Source organism: Trematomus bernacchii, unplaced genomic scaffold (genome assembly GCF_902827165.1).
Source record: "Trematomus bernacchii unplaced genomic scaffold, fTreBer1.1, whole genome shotgun sequence".
NCBI classification, from domain to species: Eukaryota; Metazoa; Chordata; class Actinopteri; order Perciformes; family Nototheniidae; genus Trematomus; species Trematomus bernacchii.
This window is the reverse complement of record NW_022987409.1, coordinates 700,706-713,919: the sequence shown is the minus strand read 5'-3', so window position 1 is coordinate 713,919 and position 13,214 is coordinate 700,706. Positions and strand designations below refer to the sequence as shown.

Below are 13,214 nucleotides of genomic sequence, written 5' to 3'. Positions count from 1 at the left end.
CTTTTCTCCTTCGGCACAGAAACATATTTAAATTAGTCTGAGAGCCGGTCTTTTCTTTGCTTAATTTACTTTCAAATAATGTTGTCAGGCATTTAGTTCATTCAAATATACAAAGTGTTTTTATAGAGTCTAAATTACACTGTATAAATTACCTCAGAGATCCGAACACTGTGTGCTGCTGACTACTGCAGCCACGTTGTAGTTTATCTCACACAGACCACAAGGGTTGATTTTGCATTCAAGACGTGTACTGTAATGTTGTCAAACTACAACTGCACTAATGCTGCACAGCTTTTCCTGGACCAGTGCACTATAAGTTACATAACCATGCCTGTGGTTTTTGCATGATTCATTTCAAGTTACGTTTCTCCTGACCATTTCACAAGGCAATTTATTGTTCATGTTTATTTTACATTTCAAACAGTCTGCAAATCAACTTTCAGAATATTTTATTGTCATCATAAAGATAATCTCTACTTAGGTTCCTGTCATAGTTTTTTTTCATGAAGATAACAGATGGCTTCTATCTATCTAAAACCAAATATAATGTTAATATTTACATTCTATCTCTATACACAATTTGCTTTCATATGTTACCATTGTTATGTGGAAGAGCAGAACTCAATGAATATAACCTGATGGAGTGAAGAGGACAGTGTGGGGGAGTCTTTTGTTCTTCAACACTGTAACATTCATCTTTTCTTCATTTAAAAGGACAACTTTTATTAAAGCAGACCCTGCACCACTTCACTGTTGGTTGTGGCTTTACAGATGCCAGTGACCTCGATCGACCTCAGGATCCAATATATTTCAAAGTCACAGAAATACGACAATATACTTATCCTCATAGTGTGAGGTTGCACATTTTAAGCATTAAAATGACTGCAGGGCTGTTGGTGTGATTAAGTTACTTACTTTCCATTGAGTGCTGTGACTCCCATGGTGCTCCGTGGTGTCGACATGCTGGCCACGTAGTTCCACTGTCTGGCCTGCGGGTCCCAGCGCTCCACCGTGTTGAGGTAGCTCCAGCCGTCGTGGCCTCCCACAGCATACATGGGGCCCTCTAGCACAGCTATACCTACACAAATAGAAACGAGAGATACAAATGACCAAAATACATTTTTGATTTAGTAAAGAAGTAAAACAATCCTCTTGAACACTTATGACATCTATTAATATTGTTACATTTTGTGTATTAATATACTGTATGTATTTGTATAGGATGATCTAAATTAAATGGCATTACCAAACCAAACTCTTGTCTTCTTTCAACAGTTCTTAGAAAGAGCTGCGACAGAGGTACATTTATCATTTTAGATTTGGGCAGAGTGAGTCATGTAGCTGACCGACTGCATTCAGAAAAACAGGAAGACTATAAAACTGCATGGTTGTTTCTCATTCCCAAGTCACAGAGGAAAGCGTTTTCACCCAGCAACATTGCACAGGATGTTTTACACAATGGATTTGTATATTACCACCCTTATTTCCTTTGGTGAGAGTTCAATTATTTTGAAGGAACATAAGGGCAAGACCGCATTCAAGAAACCTCGAATGTCATAAACACTGTCAGACAAAAGCAATTGTCGTGGTTAAACTCCTTTTTATTGCCGACTAGTGGCTTTGGAATACAAATAAATACTTTTACTTGTCCTTACTGATAATGCATGCAGCATGAAATGGTTGGGCAGAGATGTTGGTAGACAGAAAAGCTTAAATGTATTCAGACTGAAAATATGCATGTCACAGGCAAAGCAGCAAGAGACATTTGCTACGGAGAGGATCAAAGACAACAGAGGTAATCTGTACAGTGTGATCTCCTGGGCTGGCTGATACGTCCGACCACAGTGGGTGAGCGGGATGAACTCTTTGACAAGATCTTCCTGTTCTGTTACCAAGACCTGTTTCAACTGTGAATCAAAATGCTTCTGATATGAGATTTATTGGGCAGGGAAGGGTAAAGAGGAGCAGAGCCAGCACAGCATGCCCAGCTTTGATAAGCGAATGTGAAGATATCAAAGGTCTGCGTATCTCAAAAATAAATGTATGATTATTTTCTACAGCACGCCTGCTGTGACCCTCCTGAGCATGCATCCTGCAGTTGTTGGTTTTTCCTAACACCAGGTTGCCTGACCAAGCTTATACATCATAACAAAAAACTAATAACAAAGTCAAAATACATTTGGCTTAAGTATGACAAAAACGAACACACAATAATAAATGGAAGTGAGAAAAACATTGAAAAATGGAGGACTTGGAAATCGTTTTCTTAATACCACATGGTGCTATGGTGGAGTTGTTCATCAATACATTTGATTAAAACATTGATATGAGAAGACTAACCAATATTTAGTTGCAGCTCTACTGACATACTGTATTTGCCATTAGAGAGTGTCCAATTGTTGTTGTACTTTTAAAATGGTTGATGAGTGACTATATATTTTTGGAATGGCAAAGTAATTTTGTTATGTCTTTAATCAATAGATTATGAAAGAATGTGCCCTTTTCTTTGTCAAGATCACCTAATGAGTGGTGCAGTGTCAAGTCCTAAAACCCGGAAGTGAGTTAGCATTTGACCACTACCGGTTCCATCGTCTCGGAGTCAATGGGATTTCTCCATAGGATTTTGGAAAATAGCTCGAAATAAGGTCTGTGTTTGACACAAATTTAAGAGACGGATCACGTTTTGTTCTACGACATTAAATACATCAGCAGTGACCCCACTGGTGACTTTTGAAGAGTTTACGTGTCTGAAAAACGATGGTTGTTAACATGTGGCTGAATAGGACTACAGAAGTTGTCGAGGAAGTTGTACGTCATTACGCCGAACACGTAAAACACTCCCGCTAAGTTTGTTTGCCCCTCTTCTTCTTGAAAGCAAGTACCTGCCTCCTGCAAACTGTTCAAACAAACGCTTCAACTTGTACAATTTTGAATCAGTATTTTTGAATATCGATCTTAAGTTGGCGTGACGTTGAAGTCGTGCGACCCTGCTGTAGTTCGTTTATAGCATAACGTTAGCATTTTGCTTCTGGCCATTAGATTTATGATTAGAGTATTATAAAAGTAGGGTAGACATGTGGATATTATCCGGCTGAACAAAGCGTGCATTTATCAAACAGGTTCGTTTTCCACAGACCTTATTTCGAGCTATTTTCCAAAATCCTATGGAGAAATCCCATTGCTTTTTTGTCGAGGGAACCCATGCGCAGCTTACTTCTGGGTAAATATTTCATCCCTGCACCACTCTATACTCTATCGATAGTAGAGCATATAATTATCGAGCTATTACGATATATGTCTATTACTGTTAAATGAACTAATTTCAGCTATATTTATCTCATTGGACACACTTACCAAGTCCATGTCTGTGTGTTGACATCGGTGGCATGGTGGACCACACTTTATTGATAGGATTGTAGCACTCCACCATGTTGGACGTCTTGAGTCCATCCCTCCCTCCGACCACATACAGCTTGTTGTCTATTACTGCTACACCAAACTGCAGCCTGCGTCCGTTCATTACTCCAACTTGGACCCAAGTGTTAGTCCGCAGGTCATACTTCTCTATGGTGGTGGAGCCTAAAACCACAGCAAGTAATACAATTAAGTCAAATACAATCTTGTGTGTTGATACCTTGAGCATACGGGCCATGTACCTTTGGTAGAATCCATCCCTCCTACAGCGTAAAGTGCGCCCACAGTGGACTTCCTAGGTTTGGTTCTTGGGCTCTGAAACATCGGACGTCTCTCAGGCAGGAGATGGTACTTCATGGCCTCCATCAGAAGCTTTTGGCATTCCAGATCATCAGAGAACATCTTGTTGTTTTCCAGATCTGCAAGGAGCTACAATTCAAGAAATCACATCAATAGGCTACATTCTCAAAAAAGGAAAAAAGGAATAAAGTACTTTTTGAACAATAAAGCATGAAAACATGTCACAGTAGATTCACAATAAACAATTATGAAACCTGAAAATGTGTATAATAGGGCTTCTTTAAACATCTTACCTCTATTTACTATTGAACCCACGCAGTAGATTGTAGCTTTTGCTTTGACAAGAGAACACTTTTTTATTTGGTTTTATTTAATGTTTCAACCCTCATATCATGTTTTTTTATAAAACTATGGATCTTGTTATGCCTGCAAGTTATGTGGAACTACGCGGCTCATCTTTTCAGTTTCTACAGTAACGGTTATGAAAATCACATTGATTATTTCTGATGTTTATTTGCCTCACAACCGACAACATCTCCCAAGACAATTTATGAGATAACTTCTGTGCTGGATAATATTTACCACTTATTTGTGTTATTCATTACAAAAATTCACTTCAAAGTTGTGTTGACAATAATGTTGAGGGTTATTTTATTAATCACCAATATAAAGTGAGAGTGAAAAACATGTGCATAATTAGTCTTGGAAGTCTGTCAGTGAAAATAAAGCAGCAATAATTTAAAAAAGGAGATGTTTTCATACTTCAGATCTGGAAAATATTGCTTATCTGGGTTGGATGGTATGTAAATTGGTCAGACATGACACAGTTGTAAATGCTTCTTATCTGAAATACAGCTGTCATAAAACTTGAGTTGCTGTGCTTGAAACCATAATAAATCAAACATAAGCAAGCAATTTAAAGTCTGGTAATGCATATAAAAGATTATGTTTAGCTGTCATACTGTCAGTTTGATTTATCATTGAGAGTAGAATTGTTTTTGTACAGCCACTAAACAAAAGGATTATTGACAATACGGTAGTTCACGGCCTTACAGTGGTCAATTGGATGTGAACTGGGTTGTTATCTTTCAGTTCATGTATGTGACTTATAGCTGAAACAAGTAGTCAATTCATCATTTAGTAGATTGACTTTCAAACTAAAATGCAATTTTTTATTGCCTGGTTCCAACATTTTAAATTTGCAATGATAGTAAACTGAATATCTTTGGATTTTGAACATTTGAGTATGTCATGCTTTATTTAACATTGGTAGGGGCCTTTTTTCCTATAGACAAACATACATTTTCCTAGACACCACCTCTACCCCTTTCCATGTTATCTCACCTGTGGAGGAAGAAGAGGCAGACGGATGAAGGCGAGCAGCATACCGAGGTCTTTTTGTCGTTGCTGGACGTCATACCGCACCCACATCATCAAAGCCTGGAAGATGGTCTCCTCATCGGGGACGTTGATGTCATCGCTGGAAAGCAGCTTAACAATCTCAGCCGTGGGGAGCAGCAGAAACTCCTGGTTCTGAATGACCTCCAGGAAGTGTTCCTGGTACACAGAGGAGACGTGTAGGAGGCAGATAATAATCAGTCATTAGCCAGGTGCAGTGTGTGTGTGTGTGTGTGTGTGTGTGTGTGTGTGTGTGTGTGTGTGTGTGTGTGTGTGTGTGTGTGTGTGTGTGTGTGTGTGTGTGTGTGTGTGTGTGTGTGTGTGTGTGTGTGTGTGTGTGTGTGTGTGTGTGTGTGTGTGTGTGTGTGAGGACCAAATGGAACAAGAACAGAGACAATAAGTAAAAAGAATGCAAATAGATTGAGAGAGCACATTTAGAGGTATCTATCAATGATTTAATATACATATAACTCACTTCAGCTGTAAAGATAAATAGATTAGTTGTCAACCATTCAATTAATGGCCAAATATTCTAATATTTCATTCCTCAGTTTGAATATTTTTTTTCGGATAAAAAAGCTATTATTTTCTAGTTTTGTTATTACTTGACGACAGTAAGATATCTACATTACACAAGTAATTTAAGGACCCTATCTTCGTGCTTGGCAAACACTGAATAACACTGACCAAACAATTAATCTCTTAATGGAGAAAAGTATTGTCAGATTAATTGACAAAGATAATAATCGTTGGTTGCAGCCCCACAGATTACATTGATGAAATACACTCTATCTCTTACACATTTGTACACTCAGCTGGCTCACTATATAAAAGAATCAACATAGCAGCGGGCTTCAAATCAATCTGGCATAAAACACCTCCAGAAAAAGCCTCTTTATAAGCTTACACAACATTTGTGCTGCTTATTGTAGATGAAACCATTAAGCCTTTTGATGAGAAACAAAAAGGCATTGCTCCCCAACATTACCATGACACACAGACAGTGTCCAGATTTAAGTTTTGTAGAAGCTGCACGGTTTCTATTGCCTGCCTTAAGATTGATCTTCCATTTACTGGCCAGTAGCCCAGGCGACATTACAACGCTGCATGACTACCTCTTCAAGGACATTGTCTCTGGGCAGCTCCATTAAAATGATGCTATATAAAACACCCTCCTGCTTCTGCTGCATATGTTATATCCCACATTAAAACAGATGAAAGACATACAGAGCAATCCGTGCCATAATCACGCAGTGATTTCAATCTTTTAACGAGGCAGCTAAGCATTACATATTAAGCCGCCTGAATAACTTAGACTGGATGCTCAACAATTACAAAAAAACATGGACGCTATTGATCATCAACTTGCAACAAATTACAGCAATCTATTATGAGAGCAGGTTTTAAGAGCTTAACAGAAACAGCCCTAATGAAATGAGGGACATCTATTGATCTGTTGTGGCAAGAAGGACGGAGAAATGCCATCCAAATCTTTGACGTTACTTCAAACCAATTATTTGTGATTACCAGTCCTGAACAGCTGACAACCAAATTGAAAGTTCAACAGAGTGTTTCATAAACATTTAAAAGGATGTGTTTTCAGATGCTGGCAAACTCATTGGTGGTAAACTGCTTGGAAAACAAGATCAGCGGGATAGGAAACTAATTGATTTAACTACTGCAAATCAGTAATTCTGTAATAACGGTGTTTTCTGAGGAGGAACGCTGATGTTAAGGGGAGTGAGGCAGCATAATTACTGCTCAAGAACATTTTGATTACCAGACAATTTGCAAGGCCTGGCAGAGTCAGATTGCTATATTCTAATATCTTTCTTAATTGAGATTCATTTTATAACATCCGATTTCTGTGGTATTTATTGTGACATGTAACATAAACATGTTTTATTGCTAAAAGAAAATACTTTCATCCCAAAAATAAAACAATACAGTTTTATCTACTGCAATATAAAAAGGGCTACTATTTCATAAAGGAAAAGGATGTCTGAGGCGGATCTCAACAGTGCCTAACCGTGAAAAACAAGCTTATCCAAACAAAACTTGCTCCACTCACAACCCGGAGAACGGACTTCCAGGAAGCCCACAGCTCTCGCTGCTCATTACACAAGTGATTGAACAGGAAGTTGGCCCTCTTGTGCAGTTTGATGATTAGATTAACCTCCTGGTCCTGGATGGGGGCTATGTAAACAGACTGAGCAGATGTCCTCTAGGAGATAACGCCTGCCTCATGCTGTCACTTCTGCATGGCCAGCAAGACGTTATCTGACAAATGTGTGCATGAATCTTAATCCAATGCAAATACTCTTTGCAGGCATATATATAAAAATTGCAATTTCTTAGGTCTGGCAGTGCACTAATCAATGTGAAGCGTCGTGGTATCTGGTACTGACAGCCACATAACCAAATTAGATAAAGTGAAAGCATGAACATTTTCAATTTCTATTCAAATGTGGACGTCCTCCGTTTCTCTACTCAAATTATATTAAATAAATAACCCAGAAACAAATATGTCATTCTTTTACAGGTTGACATGTTTTAAATAACATTAAATAACATGACATGTTATTTGACTTAGCTAGCCTAGCTATGGTCACGATAATTCACTGTGTTATGTACATTATACCAAAACCTGACGTCATTGACAAAATAATGCTTATCACACAGGCTACTATACATTTAAATTATAAAAACATATTCAATTGAATCCTCAGCTTTTTACATTATGTTAATAAGAGTTAATTTTGATTCACTACAATGGTGATTGTCTGTCCTGTGAAAGTGGATATAGCGTTGATTAAACTACATGTTTAGATAATCTTTTTAATGTTAAAGCTTCCATTGCCGCAGCTACCCTTGTGTAGTAATGCAAAACATAGCCACTTTCAGGGTGCAAACTGTAGTTACAAAATAAATAATTTAGCCCACCCAGCCATATAAATATGTTCTAGTTCTACTCGCTCTTTTACCGTGGTGTAGTTGTGAGCCACATTGAGCAGGTCCACGCAGCCCTGGGCGTCTGCAAAGGAGCGTATTCCCAGGCAATTGGAGGGATGAAGCTGTTTCATCAGGAAGTTACAGCAAACCTGGATGACTTGTGAAAGCTGGAGAAGGCAAGCTGCCGCCAATAAACTCTCAATGGTCTCCTCTTTCAGCTCAAGGACACCTGCAATGTCAGGACACGAAGAATGTATTTTTATGTCATGACGGGTGGTAGCCGTAAGGACAAACACATTGTGGAGATAATTATTAACATCTCATACTGGATCAACAACATTGGGTTATTTTACCCTATTATAGAATAAAGAAATTGGGGGTCTGGATATTCCCAACAACAGACTTATCAAATGGGATTTGTCTAGTAAAAAAAACAACACTGTTGGATTGCTGCAGTCAGTAAGCCCAGTGATGAATAGCCTTATTGATCCATTTTAATCATGCTGGATTTCAGAAGTCTCATAACTACTTACAAGAGCTAGTGAACGTCTTTACGAGCACTCACCGGTATAGGCGAAATGAACCAGGGACCTGAGGGCTTCTGGATCGACTCCCTCCATCTTGATCTCCTCCTGCTTTGCCTCTCTCACGTCGCTGGTGAACATAGCAGCAAAGTAGTCCGACACAGCACTCAGCACCAGTCTGCCATAAATGAAACACAGTGAATTATTGCTCTTGTGTACTGTACATTAGTTGGCCTGACTATATAAGTGAGATCTGAATGCAGAATTGTTTAAAGGGTAAGTGAATCAATCATTGTGTTTCCTCAAAAAAGGGCTATTTTTCCAGTATATTCGGCTACAATGTTCTGTGTATTTTCATGTGTAACTGTTTCTTAACTTGATTTATTCTGCTTCTGTGCTTGCAGCATTTTTGGTATTGTTCCCCCCACATTCAACTCGTTCAGTGTATAATGAATTAAGTTATCTCATTGACTTAATGTTGCTAATAGTTACTCTGCTCCAACTCCTAATTATGTTTGCTCATTTGTCTAGCTCATACAACACAATGGTTGATCATGAAGAGAAGGAGAGATCACACTGCGATAAAAGGAAAGCACAGTCCAGCAATCGACATTTCAATATTTGTGGTTCATCCTGTATTGTTTTGGCTGTCTACACACCGTTCCTGCTTTACAAATATAAATCCACATTGAACCGGTAGATAGAGAACTGACTATTTCAACTAGGTCAGTCACTTATAATTTCTCTCTGTGGAGTATTCGGGTTTCTGTTTTATAAATCTGTCTTGATGAACTAACAAAATGTGCCGGTAGAAAGACGTACACAAAAAGATGCACTCAGTGAACGTGATGCCTCTCTGCATTCAGGGGATGTCATGCGATAAGTTCAATTCTGCCAGTCAACCGAGGGCTTGATGCCTCAATATTGGCAGAAGTATTGAATCACACCGCTCCTCCACTGCACAATTGTAACGTGGAAATTAGGAAGTGCAGTGGTGTAATTAGATTAAAGCAGTGTGCATGATTTAGATGCCAACCAGTGAGCATAGAGTATGCATATCTTTCCTGTCACTTAAAAATCTGAAGAATCTTGCTCTTGCATTTTAAAGATTATTCGATTATTCCTGAGATGAATCGGGACTGACATAATATATTTTAACATGCGAAATGTGGTCCAGACCAAATCCTGGGCGCTCGCATCTGCAACCTAATGAAGTGAATTCAGATGAGCTTCTGTATCTCTTAACTAAACCGATGCAGTGTAATTAATTAAATCAAAGAGGACTGAAGCGCAAACACCAACCTGTGAGCGGGTATCTTATGATCCCCTGCTATCAAGAGAACATCACACAGCTGCTTGTGCTGGAGGTAGGTTTCCATCTTACGGAAAGTCTGTTCTGCATGATTTGTGGCCTGGAAAAACTCATCCGAGGAGTTGGTGTTCATTTTGGAGAAGGTGCTCAGGGCCAACCTGTGGAAGAGAAGAGAGATGGTTAAAGGCTAAAACAATGCACTAAAGCATGAATATTTACTTAAATTGCTTAAAAAGGTTTTGTTGCAATGAGCTTTCCTCTTATTTTTTATTTTGGAAATAGACATATGTAAGAATTAGTCGTCAGCATGACTTCACTTGACGAGGACTTCACATAAGGCGGACAAAAACAAAGAGAAAAGATCGGACACTTTAGGTGAAATAACAAAGACATTTAATTTAGGGGGACTAATTAATTGAACCAACTCTTGTTTCCTCTCCCTGTCCCCTATCATAAATATAACATTGATTAAAAAAATCAAATCAAAAATATGTACGAAGCAAGATAAGCACCATATTATTGAGGACACAAAAAGGCCTAGTCAAACACATCGCACTCTACTCCCTGAGGTGTATCTGCAGCTTTCTTGCCACTTAAGCTGAAATTAAAACTGTTATGGACACAACTCCATACATAAGTCGATAACTGAGCACTGCAGTCCAATGGGACAAGCGAGCTTCCCAATCTATGCAACAGCTTTCCAGACAGAAAGTCACTGTGTCTGTAATGTGTGTATGCCTTTGTGTTTGTTCCTGTGTGCATCTATATATCTGTGTGTGCACGTTGGTTTTCCAAAGACAGGGACTTAACAAGTGAACAAGCCTGTTTCTTACAGCATTTCGTTGAGGCTGAGTCCCTGTCCCTACAGGCTGCTAGATTACATGCGGCTCTACAGGCGCCCAAGTAATCCCTCAGACACGTGGCAAATAATGCAGCCCAGACACTTTGGTGTCCTTCACAGAGCAAGTCCGCTCATTGACATTTAGGGTTGTTTGTTACGCTACATAAACAGACCCAAGCTGCCTCTCCGGGGGAATTTACTGTCATCTCACGGTCCTGCAGCTGTTTAAAGACTGATTTTGCTCAAGAAAAAAAAAAGTCACTGCTATTTAAATCAACACTTAATATCCCCGCTCATTACCACTCATGCAGCAACATGAGAGCTGCATAAACTAGCAAAGTTACAGATTTGTCGATAGAATGAAATGAAAACCCTGTCATGCTTGGCTGCACAATATATTGGCACATACAAAGATTGATAACACAGGAGGGGTGTAAGGGAGTGATGGCCCTTATTGATATCCTGATTAAGACACTATTATAAAGTTTTCAGCCTGGTGTGTGATTTCTCCTCTTCGATTACTAAAAGCAACATTTTCCCTTGGGGATTTGTTTATACTGCCCCCCGGTCACTGCAGAATCCTATAGTCTAACCTTTATTGGGAGACTTTATGCTAAATGCAAGAGTAATTTATTGCTCTGTCACGATAATTCCCCACTGACTCTGGAGTCTTGGAGAGGAACACCAAACAAGACTGAATAAGCAATGGGGCCGTAAAACTGAGATGCATTGCCTTTGTATTGGCTCCAAGGCATGCTGTAAGGATTTTTCATGCCTACCAATCTCTCCGACACTAATTGCTTTGGTATCACATTCTAGGGAGCAGTAAATTTCTCTGAGGGATATATTTCACTTTCAGTAGAGGGTTGGATCATCAGAGGTATAGCCCAATTTTATTAAGGCACTAAAGCCCCAGAACACCTTACTCCAGAGAAACTGCTGTAGGTACATTGCTGTACATCACATAATACTGAGCAATTCACAGAGTCACACACCCTAACAGGGCCTGTAGATATATTTTGTTATCTACAAATGTTCAATGTGCAAACTTGCATTTGTAGAACAGTATAGAACAATAGTCAAATTGCCTATATGCATTAATAGAATAAAATAGAGGGCTTCATCCCTCCTCATCCTACAGTACATGTGACGTTTTCTTCCTTGACTGAACACATATCACCTGAAGTCTTGTCATTATCTCCTCACACCTTCCTGAAGTTATCACACCACAATGTGTCAAATTGGATCTGAGAAAAACATATTCATTTAAAAAACCTGACAAGCTTTTCAGGTGAAGATACAACACTCATTAAAAATAATATATGAGTTATACAGCATATTAAATATCATGTTTGTGTTCCTATAATCATTCTGACTTCTCGATGGGTCAAAACTGTCATCCTAGTTGAAAAGTCGGACAATTCCTGATGCGCTTTGGTTAGCGAGGATTAGCCTGTAGCTGTAAAGGTTATGAGTTAGACATGTTGCTGAAAATCTCAGTCTTATTCCAACTAATGTCAATTCCATCCCTTTACAAGAGGGAAAGTCGTGCCTGCCTGGGCCAAATGGGAAATGTCTCTTTCAAAATGGATTATAACAGCCATTTGCCCCTAAAGGCTGCTGAGTAGCTTGGGTTGGGTTGAGAATCTAACAACTCCAACAAAGCCTCATGCAGCATATGCCAAGTCTATATATTCCATGAGATCTCTATGCCTCTGTGCTTTTACAGTCTGTATTACTGTCATTCGGCTTTGTGTGGAGAGAAATATATACACTGACTGTAATAGCTTGATCCCGGCAGTAAGGCTGAGATGATAACTCTGTACAGAAATAGATTTTTCTCTCTGCACTTTACTATCTCACTGAGGCTTCGTAACAGACTTCCTTCTTCTCATTCCATTGTAATACCGGACATGCTTAATATTGATAATGATGGAGGAAATGAAGCTGCATATGGGATCCACGTCTTTTGAAATCTGCTCTGAATGTGGCCTCTGGGCTCTTTATGTGAGAGACTGCAGTGGAAAATTGACACTGCTATTAACAGAAATGAAATATTGCCTTCTTACAGCTTTTACCAAAACCGCACACGTTGTAAAGAAAGAGGTGATGGTGGAGAAGTCATGTCAGCAAAATTTCTGCAAAAAGCTAATGAAAATCTCAGGTGGCATACTAATTGATGTTTTGAATATTAAGAAACTGCAAGAGGAGTTACATCTTACACATTAAAAATGAAAATCATCTGTTAAAGTATGTCCGTTTAATAATGAAAATCTACATAATTGACTTGAAAACTTAAGGGAAATATCTGCTTGAAGTCACTGAGGAATAATGTGCCAGTAGATGAACATATTTCAAAATAGAGATTATAATTGAGTGTTGCTAAGCACAGAATATTAACACTGTTGGGATGGTACATTTGAATGAGTTGGTAAATCTTATTTCAATAATGACATTGTTTAAGCCCCTGTCA

The 13,214-nt window shown here is 38.9% G+C and overlaps 1 protein-coding gene across 3 annotated transcripts in view; it reads right to left on the bottom strand.

The window, feature by feature from the left end:
• klhl4 (kelch-like family member 4) overlaps positions 1-13,214 on the bottom strand; it is a 28,689-nt gene that overhangs the window by 4,324 nt on the left and 11,151 nt on the right. For all 3 annotated transcript variants that reach the window (XM_034136215.1, XM_034136210.1, XM_034136219.1), the window contains exons 2-8: positions 9,891-10,058; positions 8,630-8,766; positions 8,097-8,293; positions 5,059-5,271; positions 3,657-3,843; positions 3,355-3,579; positions 916-1,078 (exon numbers count right to left, since the gene is read on the bottom strand). In XM_034136215.1, the coding sequence (XP_033992106.1) occupies positions 916-1,078; positions 3,355-3,579; positions 3,657-3,843; positions 5,059-5,271; positions 8,097-8,293; positions 8,630-8,766; positions 9,891-10,033 (1,265 nt within the window). In that variant the 5' untranslated portion in view covers positions 10,034-10,058. The remainder of the gene's footprint in view (positions 1-915; positions 1,079-3,354; positions 3,580-3,656; positions 3,844-5,058; positions 5,272-8,096; positions 8,294-8,629; positions 8,767-9,890; positions 10,059-13,214) is intronic.